The sequence below is a fragment of the Musa acuminata genome, chromosome BXJ2-7 (assembly GCF_036884655.1).
Source record: "Musa acuminata AAA Group cultivar baxijiao chromosome BXJ2-7, Cavendish_Baxijiao_AAA, whole genome shotgun sequence".
In the NCBI taxonomy this organism is placed as follows: Eukaryota; Viridiplantae; Streptophyta; class Magnoliopsida; order Zingiberales; family Musaceae; genus Musa; species Musa acuminata.
The window spans coordinates 33,382,620-33,400,553 of NC_088344.1; the positions used below are offsets into that span (position 1 = coordinate 33,382,620).

The 17,934-nt window shown below is 41.0% G+C and overlaps 2 protein-coding genes across 2 annotated transcripts; both read left to right on the top strand.

The window, feature by feature from the left end:
• The first annotated feature begins 12,607 nt into the window (after positions 1–12,607).
• Positions 12,608–15,872, top strand: LOC103992432 (probable glucomannan 4-beta-mannosyltransferase 11). The gene is made up of 10 exons (XM_009412124.3): positions 12,608–12,781; positions 12,854–13,170; positions 13,260–13,358; positions 13,809–14,061; positions 14,163–14,273; positions 14,490–14,626; positions 14,702–14,815; positions 14,897–15,096; positions 15,171–15,365; positions 15,435–15,872. Exons 1-10 carry the CDS (start codon positions 12,772–12,774, stop codon positions 15,598–15,600), a joined length of 1,602 nt encoding a protein of 533 aa, XP_009410399.2. The 5' UTR covers positions 12,608–12,771; the 3' UTR covers positions 15,601–15,872.
• A 474-nt stretch (positions 15,873–16,346) lies between these two features.
• Positions 16,347–17,354, top strand: LOC135617679 (probable calcium-binding protein CML45). The gene has a single exon (XM_065118145.1). The coding sequence runs from the start codon at positions 16,362–16,364 to the stop codon at positions 17,184–17,186; it is 825 nt and encodes a 274-aa protein (XP_064974217.1). The 5' UTR covers positions 16,347–16,361; the 3' UTR covers positions 17,187–17,354.
• Positions 17,355–17,934: the final 580 nt, after the last annotated feature.

A 17,934-nucleotide genomic window follows, 5' to 3' on the forward strand; every position in this document is an offset into this window, starting at 1 on the left:
GATCCAACAGGCTTCGATTACTATATCTTGCCTTCTCATAAATTAAACTCCCATGCTTGAATCATGCTCATTAAATTAAACTTCCATCAAGCATTAGGCTTGTCTCTCAAATTGTTACTATCTTCAACATTAAATTGGATACTTGAGATCTCAAGACTAAATCATGCTTAAAACGTTCCCTAAACAAGAGATTCATGATCTTCTTGTCTCAGATTTATGTTGATTTAGGCTTTAAATTAAGTGACATTTTAGACTCCGAATCCTGAACTCGAAGAAGGCAGCTCACCATGCATACCGAATATGTGTGACGTTGAGATTTTGCAGTCCGACATGCATTTAATATTCGATTTCTCTCTTAAAATTATGAACGTATTCTACCAGCAATTCTTCACCCAATGCATGATTATTACTGATGCAATAGACAACAGTCGTCAGAGGTACCACCAGAAATCCGGGATAACAGTCGTCCTCCTCTCGCGTCATCTGGCATCACGCCGACCAGTATCGTTGCAATAAGAACCACTCTGGGAAGCTCGGGACGGTGGGAAGCTCGGGACGGTGTCGCATGACGCCGTCCCGCATATCCAAGGGCGACGGACACCTGATGGTACACTCGTCGCTCAGGGGATCAACTGTCATGCAAAGGCCGTGTACGACCGACCCCAGGAGCTATGATAAAAACCCCTTACCAATATATGACAAGGGGCATCTGAAAGATTAGCAAACCACTAACTTAAGCTTTGAAGGGGCCTAAGTCGGGATCACCTCCCATCTCGACCCAAGTCTATGTGCAGGAATCCGGGAACGACAAAAGCGATCGGGCTCGCAGAAGAGGCGCATCCCCACCAAATCTGACCTTGACCCGACCAAGCGAAAGTTTCGTCCCCAAGACGGTCCTAGACATCGCCAATCGGACCAAGCCATACTAACCACCCGGCCACGGCCTTAGGTTCGCGGAACAGGTTTTGCTGCTTCAACTCAATGGAATGATGACCGAGTAATTCTTCATTGAAAATGAATTGAATCAACTCATCTTATTTGTCTCCAACGTATCCAAACCCCATCGTCATGAACACAACAGTGGGATGATATATAGAGGAAGCAGAGGTCATCTCGATACACGTAATCATAGCATGCATGTACGAGTTGATATACGCTGACCATGACCTCCAGAAGATTGATGAATCTGCCAAGAAGAAACCATGCTTAATTCAATAATGTCAAGAAACTTCTTTTTTTTCAAATAGTCAGTAATAGAATAGAAGTGACAATACTACTAAACTTCGTAATGAATCTCTTATAGAAAGTAGCAAGACCATAAAAGCTCCTCACTTCTATGACAGTTAAGGATAAACCATTCTCGAGTAGCATGAATCTTTTCTTCATTTACATGAATCCTATCAATACTCACAATGAACCTCAGGAATATTAATAGTTTTATCAAAAAGTAACACTTCTTCAAATTCACATATAACTTGTTGTCTTACAAAACAATAAGGATTTGTCATAAAGGCCAATATATTTTTTCCTATTGCAACTATAGATAAAAATATTATCAAAGTATATTACTATAAATTTTACTATGAATGGTTTAAGTACTTGATTCATAAGCTTTATAAATGTATTTGGTCAATTAGATAATACAAATAGCATAACTAATCATTTATATAAGTCTTCTATTATCTTGAATGCAGTCCTCCATTCTTCTCTAAGTCTTATATGAAGATCAATCTTTGAGAATATCTTAGAGCCTTGTAGTGGATCCAACATATCTTCTAGTTGAGATATAGGAAAAGGATCTATAATCATGATTTTGTTGATGACTCTACTATCTATGCATATCCTCCAACTTTTATCTTTCTTGTGTGTCAACAAAATCAGAACAACTCACGAGCTCATACTTACTCGAATATGTCTCTTTCGTCTTAACTCTTATATATTCTCTCTCAGTATCTCATTCTCTTTTGGGTTCATCCAATAGTGAGGTAAATTTGATAGACTTACTTTTAGAACTAAATCAATTTGGTGTTGAATATCTCTCGTCTAGTAATTCTTTAGGAGTGACCTCTTTGAATTCTTCTAATATAGATCCTAGCTCTTTTGAAATCTTTTGTTTCAGGTAATTCTTCTTCCTTTAAGAGTATAGCATACTATTGTTTCTTTAAAATTGATAATGAATTCCTGCGTAAAGTTAGAAATGGATAAGAAAGACTTCCCGTCCACTTTAATAGTATTGGATTCATTTCTCTTTTTATTAGTTAGTAGAATGATAATATATTTCTCATTTCATTAGAATATATATATATATATATATATATATATATACTCTAAGGTGGTTTACATTTATATCATACTAGCATAGCCTTTCAAGTAGTACATGACACACATCAATATTAATTATCTTACATATAACTTTTTTCTTGTAGCTTTTCCTAATTGAGAGAGTAACTCTATATATCTCAATTATAATGATAGTTGAGCCTTGTTTAATCCATGGTAGCTTGTATAGTATTGGATGAGCATCCGTTCATAATTTTAAGTGCTTCACCAGTTATTTGGATATAATATTGTTATAACTTTTATTGTCTATGATTAATATATAGACTTTGTTATTAATATTGCATCGAGAATGAAAGATTTTCTTACACTAGATCTTCTTACCTTGGGGTAAATAGTAATCTTTTCACAATATATGCGATGTATTCTCCTTCTTCCTTTGCTATTTCAGTATTGTCAATATCATCATTTGTATTATCTTAGGCATCTTCTTCTTCTTCAAAATCATCTTTGTAATATGTAAAGTTGATAGTCTTACGAGTACGATACTCATTGGAATGATAACCAAACTCCTCACATTTAAAACATTTTCCAACGAGGGTTCGAGCATATGGATTATTTATGGTAGTTGAGATATGCTTAGTTTGTCTTGTTGCTCCTTCTATATTTGTACCTTGATTTGTAGGTTATATTGACTCAATCACAACTTGATTCTCTTTATTAAGAATAGGTCATGTTGTTAGAGTATAGAATTGCTAGATAGTAATTGGAGGTCAAGTCAATAATACTTCAGCCTTTAATGTCATATTGTGAGCTTCATCTGTTGGGCTGATAGCCCATATTCAGCCCATGTGGGCTAGGGCAGCCCACACCCCCTCTTAACCTAACTATAATTAAGATTAGGGGGGTGTGGTGGCTGCGTTTTAGAAGTAGAAAAAGGCTATAAAAAGACAGCAACGAGGCAGATCTTGTGAGCCATGGGATTCCAAAGAAAAGAAGGAGAACAAGGCAGAAAAGTAAGAGAAAGAAATGAAAGAAGACAAGGACAACGCAGAAAGACTGTTCTCAATTATCTAGCAGTGTTCTCATCTCAGGTTAGATCAAATCTACAGTAGACTCTTGCTGTGATTACTTGGGGAGGTTTTAGATATTGTGGGCAGTGACGTGATCCTTGTATCCCAGTTATTCTCTTGTGGTTGTTGCTAGGGTTTAGGGCAAGAGATTGAGATTTGTATATTCATTATTATCATAGTGGATTATCTCTAGTTTGCCCCATGGTTTTTACCCTTCACATTGAAGGGATTTTCCATGTATATCTTGGTGTTCTATTTGATTGTGCTTTTATTTAATTCCGCTGCATATTATGATCTTCTAGTATTTGTTCATATACAAAGGTTATTCCTCTTTATATCCCCATCAACTGGTATCAGAGCGGGATTTTGGTGGTTTAATTTTTGTATTTGAACATAGAGGCCAGTAATATTTCTCGCATGATTAGTTTGAATGGAAATAATTGGATGATATAGAAACCAAGAATGGAAGATATCTTGTATTGCAAAGATTTGTATGGACCTTTGCAGGGGGATAGTGCAAAACCTACAACTATGATAGATGATGAGTGGAAGAGGTTAGATCGAAAAACAATTGGGTTTATTAGACAGTGGCTTGATGATAGTGTCTTTCACCATGTTTCTACTGAAATTTCTGCATATTCTCTTTGGAAAAAATTGGAAAGTCTCTATGAAAGAAAAACGCAACAAAGCTTTTTTGATCAGAAAACTTATGAACCTAAAATATAGAGGGTGCTTCTATTGCTGAGCATTTGAATGAAATACAAAGTATTACTAACCAGTTATCCTCTATGAAAATGTCTCTTGATAATGAGTTGCAGGCATTATTACTTCTCAGTTCATTACCAGAAAGTTGGGAGACACTAGTGGTTTCCCTTAGTAATTCTGCGCCAGATGGTATTGTCACTATGAGTCAAGTAACAAGCAGTTTGTTGAATGAGGAGTTGAGAAGAAAGAGTTCAACAACATCTCGGAATGATTCACAGGCACTTATCTCAAAGAATAGAGGAAGGTTAAAGTCTAGAAGTAGTTCACGTATGGGTAGGAGCAAGTCAAGATCAAGAAAAGATATTGTTTGCTATAACTGTGGTGAGAAAGGACATTACAAGAACCAATGTAAGCAACCTAAGAAGAATAAGAAAAAGGGAAAAGAAGTGGAGTCTACAGAGTCAAAGGATAATACTACAGCTACAATGCAGGGTGGTGATTATTTGATTTTGTCTCCTTCTAATAATATTTTTTCTTGTGTGTGTCAGGATCTTGAGTGGATGATTAACACAGGTGCTTCTTATCATGCTACACCACGGAGGGAGTTTTTTTCTACATACAGGTCTGGAAACTTTGGTGTTGTCAAGATGGATAACTATGGCACAACAGACATCATTGGCATGGGTGATATCCATTTAAAGACCAACATTAGCTGCAAGTTCGTGCTTAAGGATGTGAGGCATGTGATTGACTTGAGGCTGAATTTAATTTCAGTTGGAAGACTAGATGATGAAGACTATGAAAGTAGATTTCACAGAGGGCAATGGAAACTTAGTAAGGGTTCTCTTGTTATAGCTAGTGGAAAGAAATATCATACTTTGTACAGGTTGCAGACTAAAGCTTATGGTGAGCAGTTAAATGCTACAGAGAAAGACTTCAGTATGGAGTTGTGGCATAGGCGATTGGGACACATGAGCAAGAAGGGGCTGCAAGCTCTTTCCAAGAGAGAGGTATTGCTAGATCTCAGAGGTATACATCTGAACCCTTGTATTAATTGTTTGGCTGGTAAACAACATAGAGTTTCATTTGCTAGTGCTGCTTTGTCTAGAAAAATACATGCCTTAGACCATGTTTATACATATGTATGTGGTCATTTGAGGATAAAAACTCTTGGTGGATCTGTTAATGTTCTTGGTATAAGTGGTACACTTTATTTTGTCACTTTTATAGATGATTTTTCCAGGAAAGTTTGTGCCTATGCTTTGAAGACCAAAGATCAGGTTATTAATGTCTTCAAAGAGTTTCATGTCAGGGTTGAAAGGGAGACAGAAAGGAAATTGAAATGCATAAGATCAGATAATGGTGGTGAGTATACATGATTGTTTAATGACTATTACAGGTCACATGGGATCCAACATGAGATGACAGTTCCTGGTACACCTCAACATAATGCAATTACAGAGAGGATGAACCGTACCATCATGGAAAAAATTAGATGTATGCTTTCACAGGCCAAGCTACCCAAAAGGTTTTGGGATGAGGCTTTGAAGATTTGAAGAAGAAGACACATGCTAAGACTTATGCAGAAGGATTAGCAGATTGTGACCCAGTTATTCCTCCAGTATATCATGGTGATGGGGGAGATGTGCAGGAAGATAGTGTAGAGTCTGATGTTGATCTACCTGCAGGACATGTTGAGCAAGAAGAAGTAGGAGAGCAAGTTCCAACAGAACCTCAATTGAGAAGATCTTCTAGACAACGTCAACCTTCCAGAAGATACTCTACAGATGAGTATATGATACTTACTGATGCAGGTGAACCAGAGAGTTACCAAGAAGCAGTTGAAAGTGAGCAGAAAGAGAAGTGGTTAGTTGCTATGCAGGAAGAGATAGATGCTCTTCAGAAGAACCACACTTATAATTTGGTGCTACTACCAAATGGAATGAAGGCCTTGAAGAACAAGTGGGTTTTTAGGTTGAATACTCAAGAATATTGTTCTCAACCAAAGTACAAAGCTAGATTGGTTGTGAAAGGCTTTGGTCAAAAGAAAGGTATTGACTTTGAAGAGATTTTCTCTCCTGTTGTTAAAATGTCTTTTATTCGTGTTGCTCTTGGTATTGCTACTAGCTAGGACTTGGAGGTTGAGCAATTAGATGTGAAGACAGCTTTCCTTCATGGTGATTTGGAGGAGGAAATTTATATGGAGCAACCAGAAGGCTTTAAAGTCAAAGGTAAAGATAATTTTGTCTGCAAATTGAAGAAGAGCTTGTATGGGCTAAAGCAAGCTCCAAGATAGTGGTACAGAAAGTTTGATTCATTTATGATAGAAAATAGATACAAAAGAACGGCTTCAGATCATTGTGTGTACATCAAATGGTTTGGTGAGGATTTTATTATTCTCTTACTTTATGTTGATGACATGCTTATTCTTGGGAAAGATATGTCTAAAATTGATAGGTTGAAAAAGGAACTGAGTGAGTCTTTTGCAATGAAGGACATGGGGCCAGCAAAGCAAATACTAGGCATGCAGATTTTTCGTGATAGGAAAAACAAGAAGATTTGGTTGTCATAGGAGAAATACATCGAGAAGGTATTGGAAAGATTCAGTATGAGCAACGCAAAACCAGTTGGTTCTCCTCTTGCAGGTCACTTCAAGTTGTGCTCAGAACAGAGTCCGTCAAGTGATGAGGAGAAGGAGAAAATGCAAAAGGTTACTTATGCTTCAGCAGTTCGAAGTTTAATGTATGCAATGGTATGTACGAGGCCGGACATCGCATATGCAGTGGGTGTTACTAGTAGATTTCTTGCAAATCCAGGCAAAGAGCACTGGGCAGCAGTGAAGTGGATTTTTAGATATTTCAGAGGGAGCTCTAAGGTTTGTTTAAGCTTTGGAGGTGGATCACATGTGTTGACAGGTTACACAGATGCAGATATGGCAAGAGATATAGATACAAGAAAGTCTACTTCAGGTTATGTACTTACTTTTGCAGGGGGAGCTATGTCATGGCAATCCAGGTTGCAAAGGCGTATTGCTCTCTCTACCACATAAGCAGAATATATTGCTGCTACAGAGGTATGCAAAGAAATGTTATGGATGAAAGAATTCTTACAAGAATTGGGGCTAAAACAGGAAAATTATGTGGTGCATTGTGACAGCTAAAGTGCCATCCATTTGTGTAAGAACTTAATGTTTCATTCCAAATCAAAGTATATAGATGTCAGATACCACTGGATTCGAAATATATTTAAAGAGAAGCAGTTGCAGCTTCAGAAAATTCATACATATGACAATGGAGCAGACATGTTGACGAAAACCTTACCAAAAGAAAGACAGGAGATATGCCGACAGCTGGTCGGCATGGCTTCACATTGAGGAGTCATGTGACAGCCTCCCTTATGGGCTGAAGGGGGAGGTTGTTGGGCTGATAGCCCATATTTAGCCCATGTGGGCTAGGGCAGCCCACAGCCCACACCCCCTCTTAACCTATAACCCTAATTAAGATTATGGGGGTGTGGTGGTTGCGTTTTAGAAGTAGAAAAAGACTATAAAAAGGCAGCAACGAGGCAGATCTTGTGAGCCACGGGATTTCAAAGAGAAGAAGGAGAACAAGGCAGAAAAGGAAGAGAAAGAAAGGGAAGAAGATAAGGACAACGCAGAGATACTGTTCTCAATCATCTAGCAGTGTTTTCATCTCAGGTTAGATCAAATCTACAGTGGACTCTTGCTGTGATTACTTGGGGAGGTTTTAGATATTGTGGGCAGTGACGTGATCCTTGTATCCCAGTTATTCTCTTGTGGTTGTTGCTAGGGTTTAGGGCAAGAGATTGAGATTTGTATATTCATTATTCTCATAGTGGATTATCTCTAGTTTGCCTCGTAGTTTTTACCCTTCACATTGAAGGGGTTTTCCACGTTTATCTTGGTGTTCTGTTTGATTGTGCTTCTATTTAATTCCGCTGCATATTATGGTCTTCTAGTATTTGTTCATATACAAAGGTTATTCCTCTTTATATCCCCATCATCATCTACTATTCTTGAAGTTAAAGGGTTGGTCATCTAACTCTGATAAACTATATATGGCTAAAAGGCGTAATAACTCATCAGTAGATTCAGTTATAGATCAAGTGTCTTAAATGCAGTTTTGGTATTATTAAAATAATAATTGTTTATAGTTTAAGATAAGAATCTTCCTTTGATAAGTTGTTTTATCTTTTACCATGTTTGTATTAGTATCTTTCTTTATCTTCGTTTTTGTTATTCAGTAATGTATCCCATCAAATTGTTGCATCTCCTTTCAACTTATATGCAAGAAACTTGACTTGTTTTTGGTAAAGAACATCTATCACTTTCAAGAAGTTTTCTACTTCATAACTCTAGTCAAGAAAAGTTTTAATGCTAAGGTGGCTAATAAAACTAGAGGGGTCTATTTTGAGGTGGTAATCCTTAAATAGTCTATTTCATTTGGATGATGCTTGATGTCTTATATATCTTTTATTGTAATCTTCTGAGTTATCATCATATACTATTGGTTGTTATGGGTGGATAATACTGAAGTATCAAGATTAAGCTGCACCTGCACCTCTTCTTTGGTTGGTTTATATATATATATATATATATATATATATATATATATATATATATATATATATATATATATATATATATATATATATATATATATATATATATATATATATATATATATATATATATATGCGTGATGAGAGATTAAAAAAAATAAAAATAAAAAAATAATTTTACATTCATAAATATCAAAAGAGTTGAGATATATGTTCGAACCTAATTCATAATTTATTAACTTAAATTTTTAAATTAAAATTAAATTAAATATATATTAATTCTGGTTAATTTGAGTCACTTGAATTGTATCACATCTACCTGTGTGTGCGTGGATACATTAGGAAAGGAGCTCAATCGAGTTCCCTCCGTTCTGGGACGTTGGCTTACGTCATGTTAGTAGAGCACTATCTAATAATAAATATTTTTCCGACACAAATCTACTTAGAATCCAAGAAACATATGTCACAAGCAAATACGTGGATACTGTACGCACACGATTCGCCGTCACCAAAGACAAATTACAATCTACAGAACACTTACATATCGTAATTATTTCCCAGTCATCTCCAATCATACACGCGAACCGTGGTACACGTGCTCGACGAAGCTGAGAATACGCCGCACGTGTGATCCCCTGCCCCGTCACCACCAAGCCGACCACCGACCACCGACCACCGACCAAACGTTGGATTCTCCCGTATCTTACGCCATTATTGTTATTGCTACCCGACACGAAATGAACTCTTAACGTAATGCATTCCATTCCACCGAATAAATCAGGAATTGTGATTGATTGGTGTGATCACTGTCATGTCCTCCACTGGTGCCATTTGAAGAACCTGAAGAAGACGCATATCAGGACTTCATTGGCGACGAGCGAATCAGGTCTGGCAAGCATATATTTTCATCTCGTCCATGAAAATTTTGATCCATTAACTTGATGAGTTTATAATCACATTCATTCATCGCTAAACCTTTCATGAGAGAAGGAGCAGTGACTTTGATCCATCTCTCAACACATTACTCTACCGGCTATGATTACGAACACCTGCAGAACCATTTTCTCACCACTCAGACAGGACAAGACAACACAATTGTTTCTTCGTATGATTGCGATCCGATCATCACCTTTTATGATATATTATTTATTCGATAGTTAATGTTTCACAAAACAAAACCTGTGATCACAACTGAGCCCTGACCTATCGTCTGCTCGACTCACACTCCTACTGCCGATGGCAAGTGATGATCTCGCTTGTCTCTTGTTGTGCGAGTTGTGGGCAAGCATCCTCCAATTAATCTCCACAGGTGCATGTATCATTAGCAAGTGATGATCTCGCTTGTCTCTTGTCCTTCTCCTCGCTCATCATCATTGCATGGTCCGATGATTCAATATCGATGGAGGTGCACACGCATATGCTACTCGTCCTAAGAGTCACTAGCTTAGAGGTGACACACGACATACGAACATGAAGTGCTTAATACAACACCGGCAGCCTCTTCATGCTCATCTGTCTGTATATTATTATATGTTGAGCGGCATGAAAAGTGTGCAGGAAGTACTGTTGACACAGGCATGGGTACGCGCCGCAGCCGTTCGCTTGATCTGGATCTGAAACGTGAGAAGAAGAAGTAGAGATGGCATGGCAGCCGCTCCTATATACAACGAGGCCCACCTTGTCTCACCACCTCGGCGGCGTGGCAGAAGCAAGAGGAAGACAGAAGCTAGTGATGGAAAAAGGTACGTGTATTACCTTGCTTGCTTTGTTGCTGTCGGCGCCTAGTAACTATGATCCAACCTTGCGTGTTGTGGTCTCCCGCCACTGTCGCTATCGTTGGGCGAGTCGTGATGACAGTTCTACGAGCTATGGCGACAGGACGTATTACTCTTAGGATTTAGATAAATGTCTACCCTTGCATGAGTAGGACGGATAAGAATTCATGAGAATAAATGTCCATCTTTACACTAATACCACATAGCCCTTCTAGAAGATTCTTGAACTCGCTCCTGATATTGTTGGATCAAGCTTGGTTTTGTTCTTGGAAGATTCAATCTCCCGGAGATCATGGTTGGCGTATATCTCTACTCGTATGTGCATGCTATGATTACGTGCATTGGGATGACCTCTACTTCATCTTCATCTTCCCACAGTCTGCCGCATTCATTTGAATGGGGTTCGGACACATTGGAACCATCATTCCTGGAGACAAACAAGACCAGTTGATTCACATTCATTTGCCAAGAAGAATTACTTGGCCATCGTTCCGTTGAGTTGAAGCAGCATGCAAGAGAAGAGAAAGAAAAAGAAGAAGATGCGACGTATGATCTGCTTCATCACAGCAAAAGTTTATGCCCAAGTCTTCATGTATAAAAGCCCCCACCAACTCCCTATTGTATTTGTTTCTTTGCATTTTGTAGCTCATTTTCCGTACATCTAATAATAATGGTGCAGAATTACTTGTAGAGTAATTATTATTATTTTTATAAATATCGTATGTATTCATACGATATACGATTTATAAATATATTATTTTTATAAATATCGTATGTAATTATTATTATTGGTAAAATTGTATTTACATTGTCTTTGAAAAAAATAATTTATCATTGCTCTATTGATTTGTGAAGTAGAATATGTTTATCATACAATTTGACTAACAAAATTACTTCACATACTTCATATATAATAAAAAAATTAAATTAAAATTTATATTGATAATAAGTCAGTTATTATCTTAATCAAGAATCTAATTTATTATAAATGATCGAAACATATTGACATAAGAGACAATGTGGAAAATAAAAAGATAGAGCTACTTCATGTTAGGATAAATGAATAAGGGACAAATATATTCATACAACCTCATAAATTTAAAATATTTCAAATCCAATTTGAATCCTAGAAACATACGTCACAAGCAAATAAATCTATCCATAACTTGGATACTGCACGTACATGATTCGCTGTCTCCAATCATACACGCGAACCGTGGTACACGTGCTCGACGCAGCTGAGAATATGTCGCACGTGTGAGCCTCCCACCGTCACTGCCAAGCCGATCACCGACCATACTTTGGATTCTCCCGAATCTAACGCTATTATTGTTATTGCTACCATACACGAAATGAACTCTTAACGTAATGCATTCCATTCCACCGAATAAATCAGGAATCGTGATTGATTGGTGTGATCACTGTCATGTCCTCCGCTGGTGCCATTTGAAGAACCTGAAGAAGACGCAGTTCAGGACTTACTTCATTGGCGACGAGCGAATCAGGTCTGGCAAGCATATATTTTCATCTCGTCCATGAAAATTTTGATCCATTAACTTGATGGGTTTATAATCACATTCATTCATCTACATATCGCTAAACCTTTCATGAGAGAAGGAGCAGTGAGTGACTTTGATCCATCTCTCAACACATTACTCTACCGGCTATGATTATGAACACCTGCAGAACCATTTTCTCACCACTCTGAGAAGACGAGACAAGACGATTGTTTCTTCGTATGATTGCGATCCAATCATCACCTTTCATCATATATTTTTTATTCAGGACCATTTTCTCACCACTCTGAGCAAGACCTGTGCTGGCACCTAAGCTCTGACCTATCGTCTGCTCAAGTCACACTCCTGCTGCTGGTGGCTTTCTTCCTGCAAACCACATGTGCAAGTTGTGGGCAAGCATCCTCCAATTAATCTCCACAAAAGCATGTTGTATTAGCAAGTGATGATCTCGCTTGTCTCTTGTCCCCCTCCTCTCTCATCATCATTGCACGGTACAATGATTCAATATCGATGGAGATGCAAACATATATACTGCTCGTTCTAAGTGTCACGAGCTGAGAGATGACACACAACATGTGAACATGAAGTGCTTAATACAACTCCGGCTCCCACTTCATGTGACCGCCATGGAAAACGTTGAGGAAGTAGTACTGTTGACACAGCCATTCGCTAGATCTGGATCCATGTCGCCCTTTCTTTAATCGACCACCTACATGGATCTGAAACGTGAGAAGACGAAGTAGAGATGGGGATCTTCACCTGCAACCGCTCCTGTATATAACGAGGCTCACGTTGTCTCACCACCTCGGCGTGGCAGAAGCAAGAGGAAGACGCAAGTTAGCGATGGAAAAAGGTACGTGTATTACCTTACTTGCTTTGCAGCTGTCGTCGTCGTCTGCTAACCATGAACCAACACTGCGTGTAGTGGTCTCGCAGCTGTACCAGGTCCTTCTCCTGTCGTGGGCGGCCCTGCCGGAGCTGCCGCTGGGCGAGCTGTGGCGGCAGTTCCGCGCGTGGGTGGCCGTGCCGCTCCTGCGGCTGGCCGTCTTCATCTGTCTCGTCATGTCGATCATGGTGCTGGTGGAGAAGGTCTCCATGGGCCTCATCACCCTCTACGCCAAGGTGTTCCGCCGCCGGCCGGCGCGGATTTACAAGTGCGACCCTTTGACGGAGGACGAGGAGATGGGCTCCCTGGCCTTCCCCATGGTCCTGGTCCAGATCCCGATGTACAACGAGAAGGAGGTACGCCGCTGCGTCACTCTCCTCGTCCACTTCCTTCACCATTGCAGTTGCATGCGGAAGCATCACAGGTAGTGCGCCATGGCGTGCAGGTGTATCAGCTGTCGATAGGAGCGGCCTGCAACATGGTGTGGCCGAGCGATCGGATCATCATCCAAGTGCTCGACGATTCGACCGATCCGCTCATCAAGGTACTTCTCTACGCAGCGCACATGTTTGGCATCCATCCCGAGGAATTCCAGCCCATCATAACTTGGTGGCGTATTATTATATGATAGCCAGAATGGAAACAGCGAAGTCAGTAGGAAGGTTTTGACCACTACATTGGGATCCAAACCTTCTAAGTTTCAAGAACGATTGCTGTCGTTTACAAGGAAGGCTACTTCGTGAGTGCCAACTAATGAAGGCCGTCGTCTAGTATTTGACCACATGGCATGAGTCACATTCTTTGGGATGCACAAGATTCTCACACTAGATATGAGACATTAGAAGAGGACACATATATATATTATATCTATCGACGTTGATTTGGACTGCAACGGCTCATATGCACCTGTCTCTTATCTCGGGCAATGGTCGGGTGATAACATGCAAATGTGTGAGATCATTCTTCCACTTCCATCTGGGTTTCAATGTCGCAGGAACTGGTGAAGAAGGAATGCGAGATGTGGTCCGAAAGAGGGAAGAACATAAGGTACGAGAGGAGACAGAACAGGAACGGGTACAAAGCAGGTGCTCTGAAGGTGGGGATGAGGTACAGCTATGTGGAGTCCTGCGAGTACATCGCCATGTTCGATGCCGACTTCCAGCCTGCACCAGACTTCCTCCTGCGAACAGTCCCCTTCCTCGTCCACAACCCCAAAATCGCCCTCGTTCAATCTCGGTGGAAGTTTGGTACGTGCGGGGAATGCTAAGCTTAATCATCCATCAACCATGACTCTCCTCTCATTGTAATTCCCAGCATAATCTTCCTCTGATCTTGCTGATTGTTGCAGTGAATGCTTCCGAGTGTTTGATGACAAGAATGCAGGAGATGTCCATGAATTTCCACTTCAAGGTGGAGCAGGAATCTGGTTCTACGGCGCGTGCGTTCTTCGGATACAATGGTATATTCATACATACATACATACATACATACACATACACACACACACACACACACACACACACACACATATATATATATATATATATATATATATATATATATATATATATATATATATATATATATATATATATACTCTGAATCTGGTTCTACGGTGCGTGCGTTGGGAGGAGCTCCATGTCGTGTATCAATGGCGAATTGTTGGTCCATGTAGGTACCGCTGGTGTGTGGAGAATCAGAGCCATTCATGAAGCCGGAGGCTGGCAGGATCGGACCACAGTAGAGGACATGGATTTGGCTGTCAGAGCAGGTCTCGCAGGCTGGAAGTTCGTGTACCTCGGCGACGTCAAGGTGATTCTTCTGACGGTACTGTTCTCAAGTGTGGGTGCATGTTCTCCGTTGCTGATTGTCTTCCCTGCCGTACAGGTCAACAGTGAGCTACCGAGCACCTTCAAAGCTTACCGATATCAGCAGCATCGTTGGTCTTGTGGCCCGGCGAATCTGTTTCGGAAGATGTTCTTGAAAGTGCTGATGGCTGAGGTCAGTGGAAATCTTACTCGAACGAAAGAGAGATCATCAGATGCTTCATTGCCAAACTTTAAGCTCGTCGATCTCATGCAGGGAGTTGCGATGTCGATGAAGTTCTATGTGATCTACAACTTCTTCGTGGCCCGAAGGATCGTCTCCCACTTCGTCACCTTCTCGTTCTACTGTGTCGTAATCCCTCTCTCCGTCTTCTTCCCCGAAGTCATAATCCCCAAGTGGGGCCTCATGTACGTTCCCACAGCCATCACCATCATCAATGCAGTAGCAACACCGAGGTCAGCAAGTACCCCAAACTCAGCTTCCTCCATCTGATATGTAGATATCTCAACCTGTATATACTCCGTTGCAGTTCCGTTCATCTCGTAATCTTCTGGGTGTTGTTCGAGAACGTCATGTCCTTGCACCGATGCAAAGCTGTTCTCATCGGATTGCTGGAAACAGGGAGAGTGAACGAATGGATAGTGACTGAGAAGCTGGGAGACACGTTGAAGACCAAAACCAACACTTGTGCCACCAAGAGATTCCGGTTCAAGATCAAGGAGAGGTAATCCACTCGATGATTCATGAACTCGTTCCTGATGTTGTCGGATTAAGCTTGGTTTCATCTCTGCAGATTCAATCTCCTGGAGATCATGGTTGGCATATATCTGCTCGTATGCGCATGCTATGATTACGTGTATCGGGATGACCTCTACTGCATCTTCATCTTCCCACAGTCTCTTGCATTCATGATAATGGGGTTCGGATACATTGGAACCATCATTCCTGGAGACAAATAAGACAAGTTGATTCCGATTCATTTGCCAAGAAGAATTACTTGGCCATCGTTCCACTGAGTTGAAGCAGCATGCAAGAGAGAAAAAGAAGAAGCAGCAGCGACGTATGACCTGCTTCATCACAGCAAAGATTTATGCCCAAGTCTTCATGAATAAAAGAGCACCCATCAACCCCCAACTGTATCTGTCTCTTTCCATTATTGTAGCAAGTTTTTTGTTACATCTAGTAATAATAATCATGCAGTGGGCGCAGAATTGCTTGTAGAGTACGTAAATGTTGTTTTCGACCATAGCCAACTTGTTCTTTGGGTGCGAGCAGGAACAGTGCACGACATTAATGAGGCCATGAGGGGTCCGATCCCAAGTGTGTGGGACCCATGGGGGTCGGTCAGACCCGACCTCGGTCCGGGTTTTGGCACCGAGTCAAACTAAATGGCTTAATCGTGACTGTAAACTAATAATTATGTTAGCTTAATGTAATATAAAAGAAAAGGAGGGAGACGTGAGAGCTAGAAATAAGTTACCTTGATGAGTCCTTTGATTGGTCCTGCGTTCCGGGAAGGGACGTGAGGAAGAAGATGGCCGTTTGGTCAACCATTCAAAGGCACGCTTGGTGGACCAGCGACGGCCGGCCGGATCAAACTCTTTGACCACGGCGCAGACAAAAGACGAGGAGGAGGAGAAGGCACCACGCGTGGCCAGATCAATGGAGGCCGACCAGGTCCTACAAGGGCGGGATTGCTTCGCGGAACCAGCGCACTCTCATGGCTCTCCATCGACCTGTCTCTTTCGTCGATGTGCCCTCCTTTTTGACTCGACCATCTCTCTTGCAGCTTCCTCCCTCCTTCCTCCTTTCCAAGCACAGCCAAACTTTGTTAGACTCGCTGACGAGCCACACGTTTTCAAGGACAGCCATCACGACTGTATGCATATATACTGGTCGCTTCGTCTTCTTCGTCAGGCCAAACAACATCGTCTTCTTCTTCTTCTTCGTCCCTCCTCTTCCTCCTCCGATGGAGAAGCCATCGACGACAGCCCCCTACCAGTCGCTCGCGCTGACAGAGCCCATCGTGCTCCTCTTCTACAAGACCGTCTCCATCTGGTTCCTCCTCCTCCAGAAGATATCCCTCCAGTTCGTCGTCTTCCTCCGGTCCCGCGACGAGTTCCCCGCTCCGTGCGCCTCGAGGATCGATGAGCACGCCGGTAAGGGCGCATCGGGCGACTGCGGGGACGCCCTGGAACTGACCAGGGAGGACGTGGAGGCGGTGATGGAGGCCATGGGCATCCACCGCGGTTCCGACGGCGGCGACCAGCTCAGGGAGCGCATCGCCGGCGTGGAGCTGTCGGGCCTGTTCGAGGGCGAGGAGCCCAGCCTGGAGGAGGTGGAGGCGGCGTTCGCGGTGTTCGATGACGACCGCGACGGGTTCATCGACGCCGCGGAGCTGCAGCGAGTGCTCCCCAAGCTGGGCTTCCGGGAGGGGCTGGCGCTGGAGGCGTGCCGGCAAATGATCGCGGCGTACGACGAGAACCAGGACGGGAGGATCGACTTCGATGAGTTCGTCAAGTTCATGGAGAACAGCTTCTGCTGACCATTCTTTCCCTGCATCCTCTCATCCTCTTTTTTAGTCCTTCCCGTGTAAAGACGAAGGATTCGATTCAACGAAGCAAATCATTCTTTTGGCCTGATCCAATAAATAAGATGCAGCAAAACACATACATAATTCGGAGAGAGAAATCGAATATTAATTTTATATGGACGATGAGCTGCCTTCTTCAAGCTCAGAATTCTGAGTCTTAATTCTCAGTCAAGCTTGGCTAAAATTTCACTTAATTTAGCCTAAGCCAATATAAATCTGGACATGAAGAACATGAATCTCTTGTTTGGGGAATCTTTCAAGCATGATTTAGTCTTGAGATTTAAAGTATCCAATTTAATATTAAAATTAGTACTAATTTGAGAACCAAGACTAATCTTTTGCCTTATGGATGCAAGTTTAATTTCATGAGCATAATTCAGGCAAGTGAGTTCAATTTAATTTAATGAGAATGACTAATGAGATATAAAGAGAAATAATTTTTGTATATGAACAAAGTACAAGAAGATCATAATAAGTAGCGGAATTAAATGAAATCACAATAAAATAAAACACCAAGATATACGTGAAAAACTCCTTCAATGTAAGGGTAAAAACTATGAGGCAAACTAGAGATAATCCACTATGATAATAATGAATATACAAATCTCAATCTCTTGCTCAAAACCCTAGCAACAATCACAAGAGAATAACTGGGATACAAAGATCACATCATTGTGCACAATATTTAAATCCTTCATAA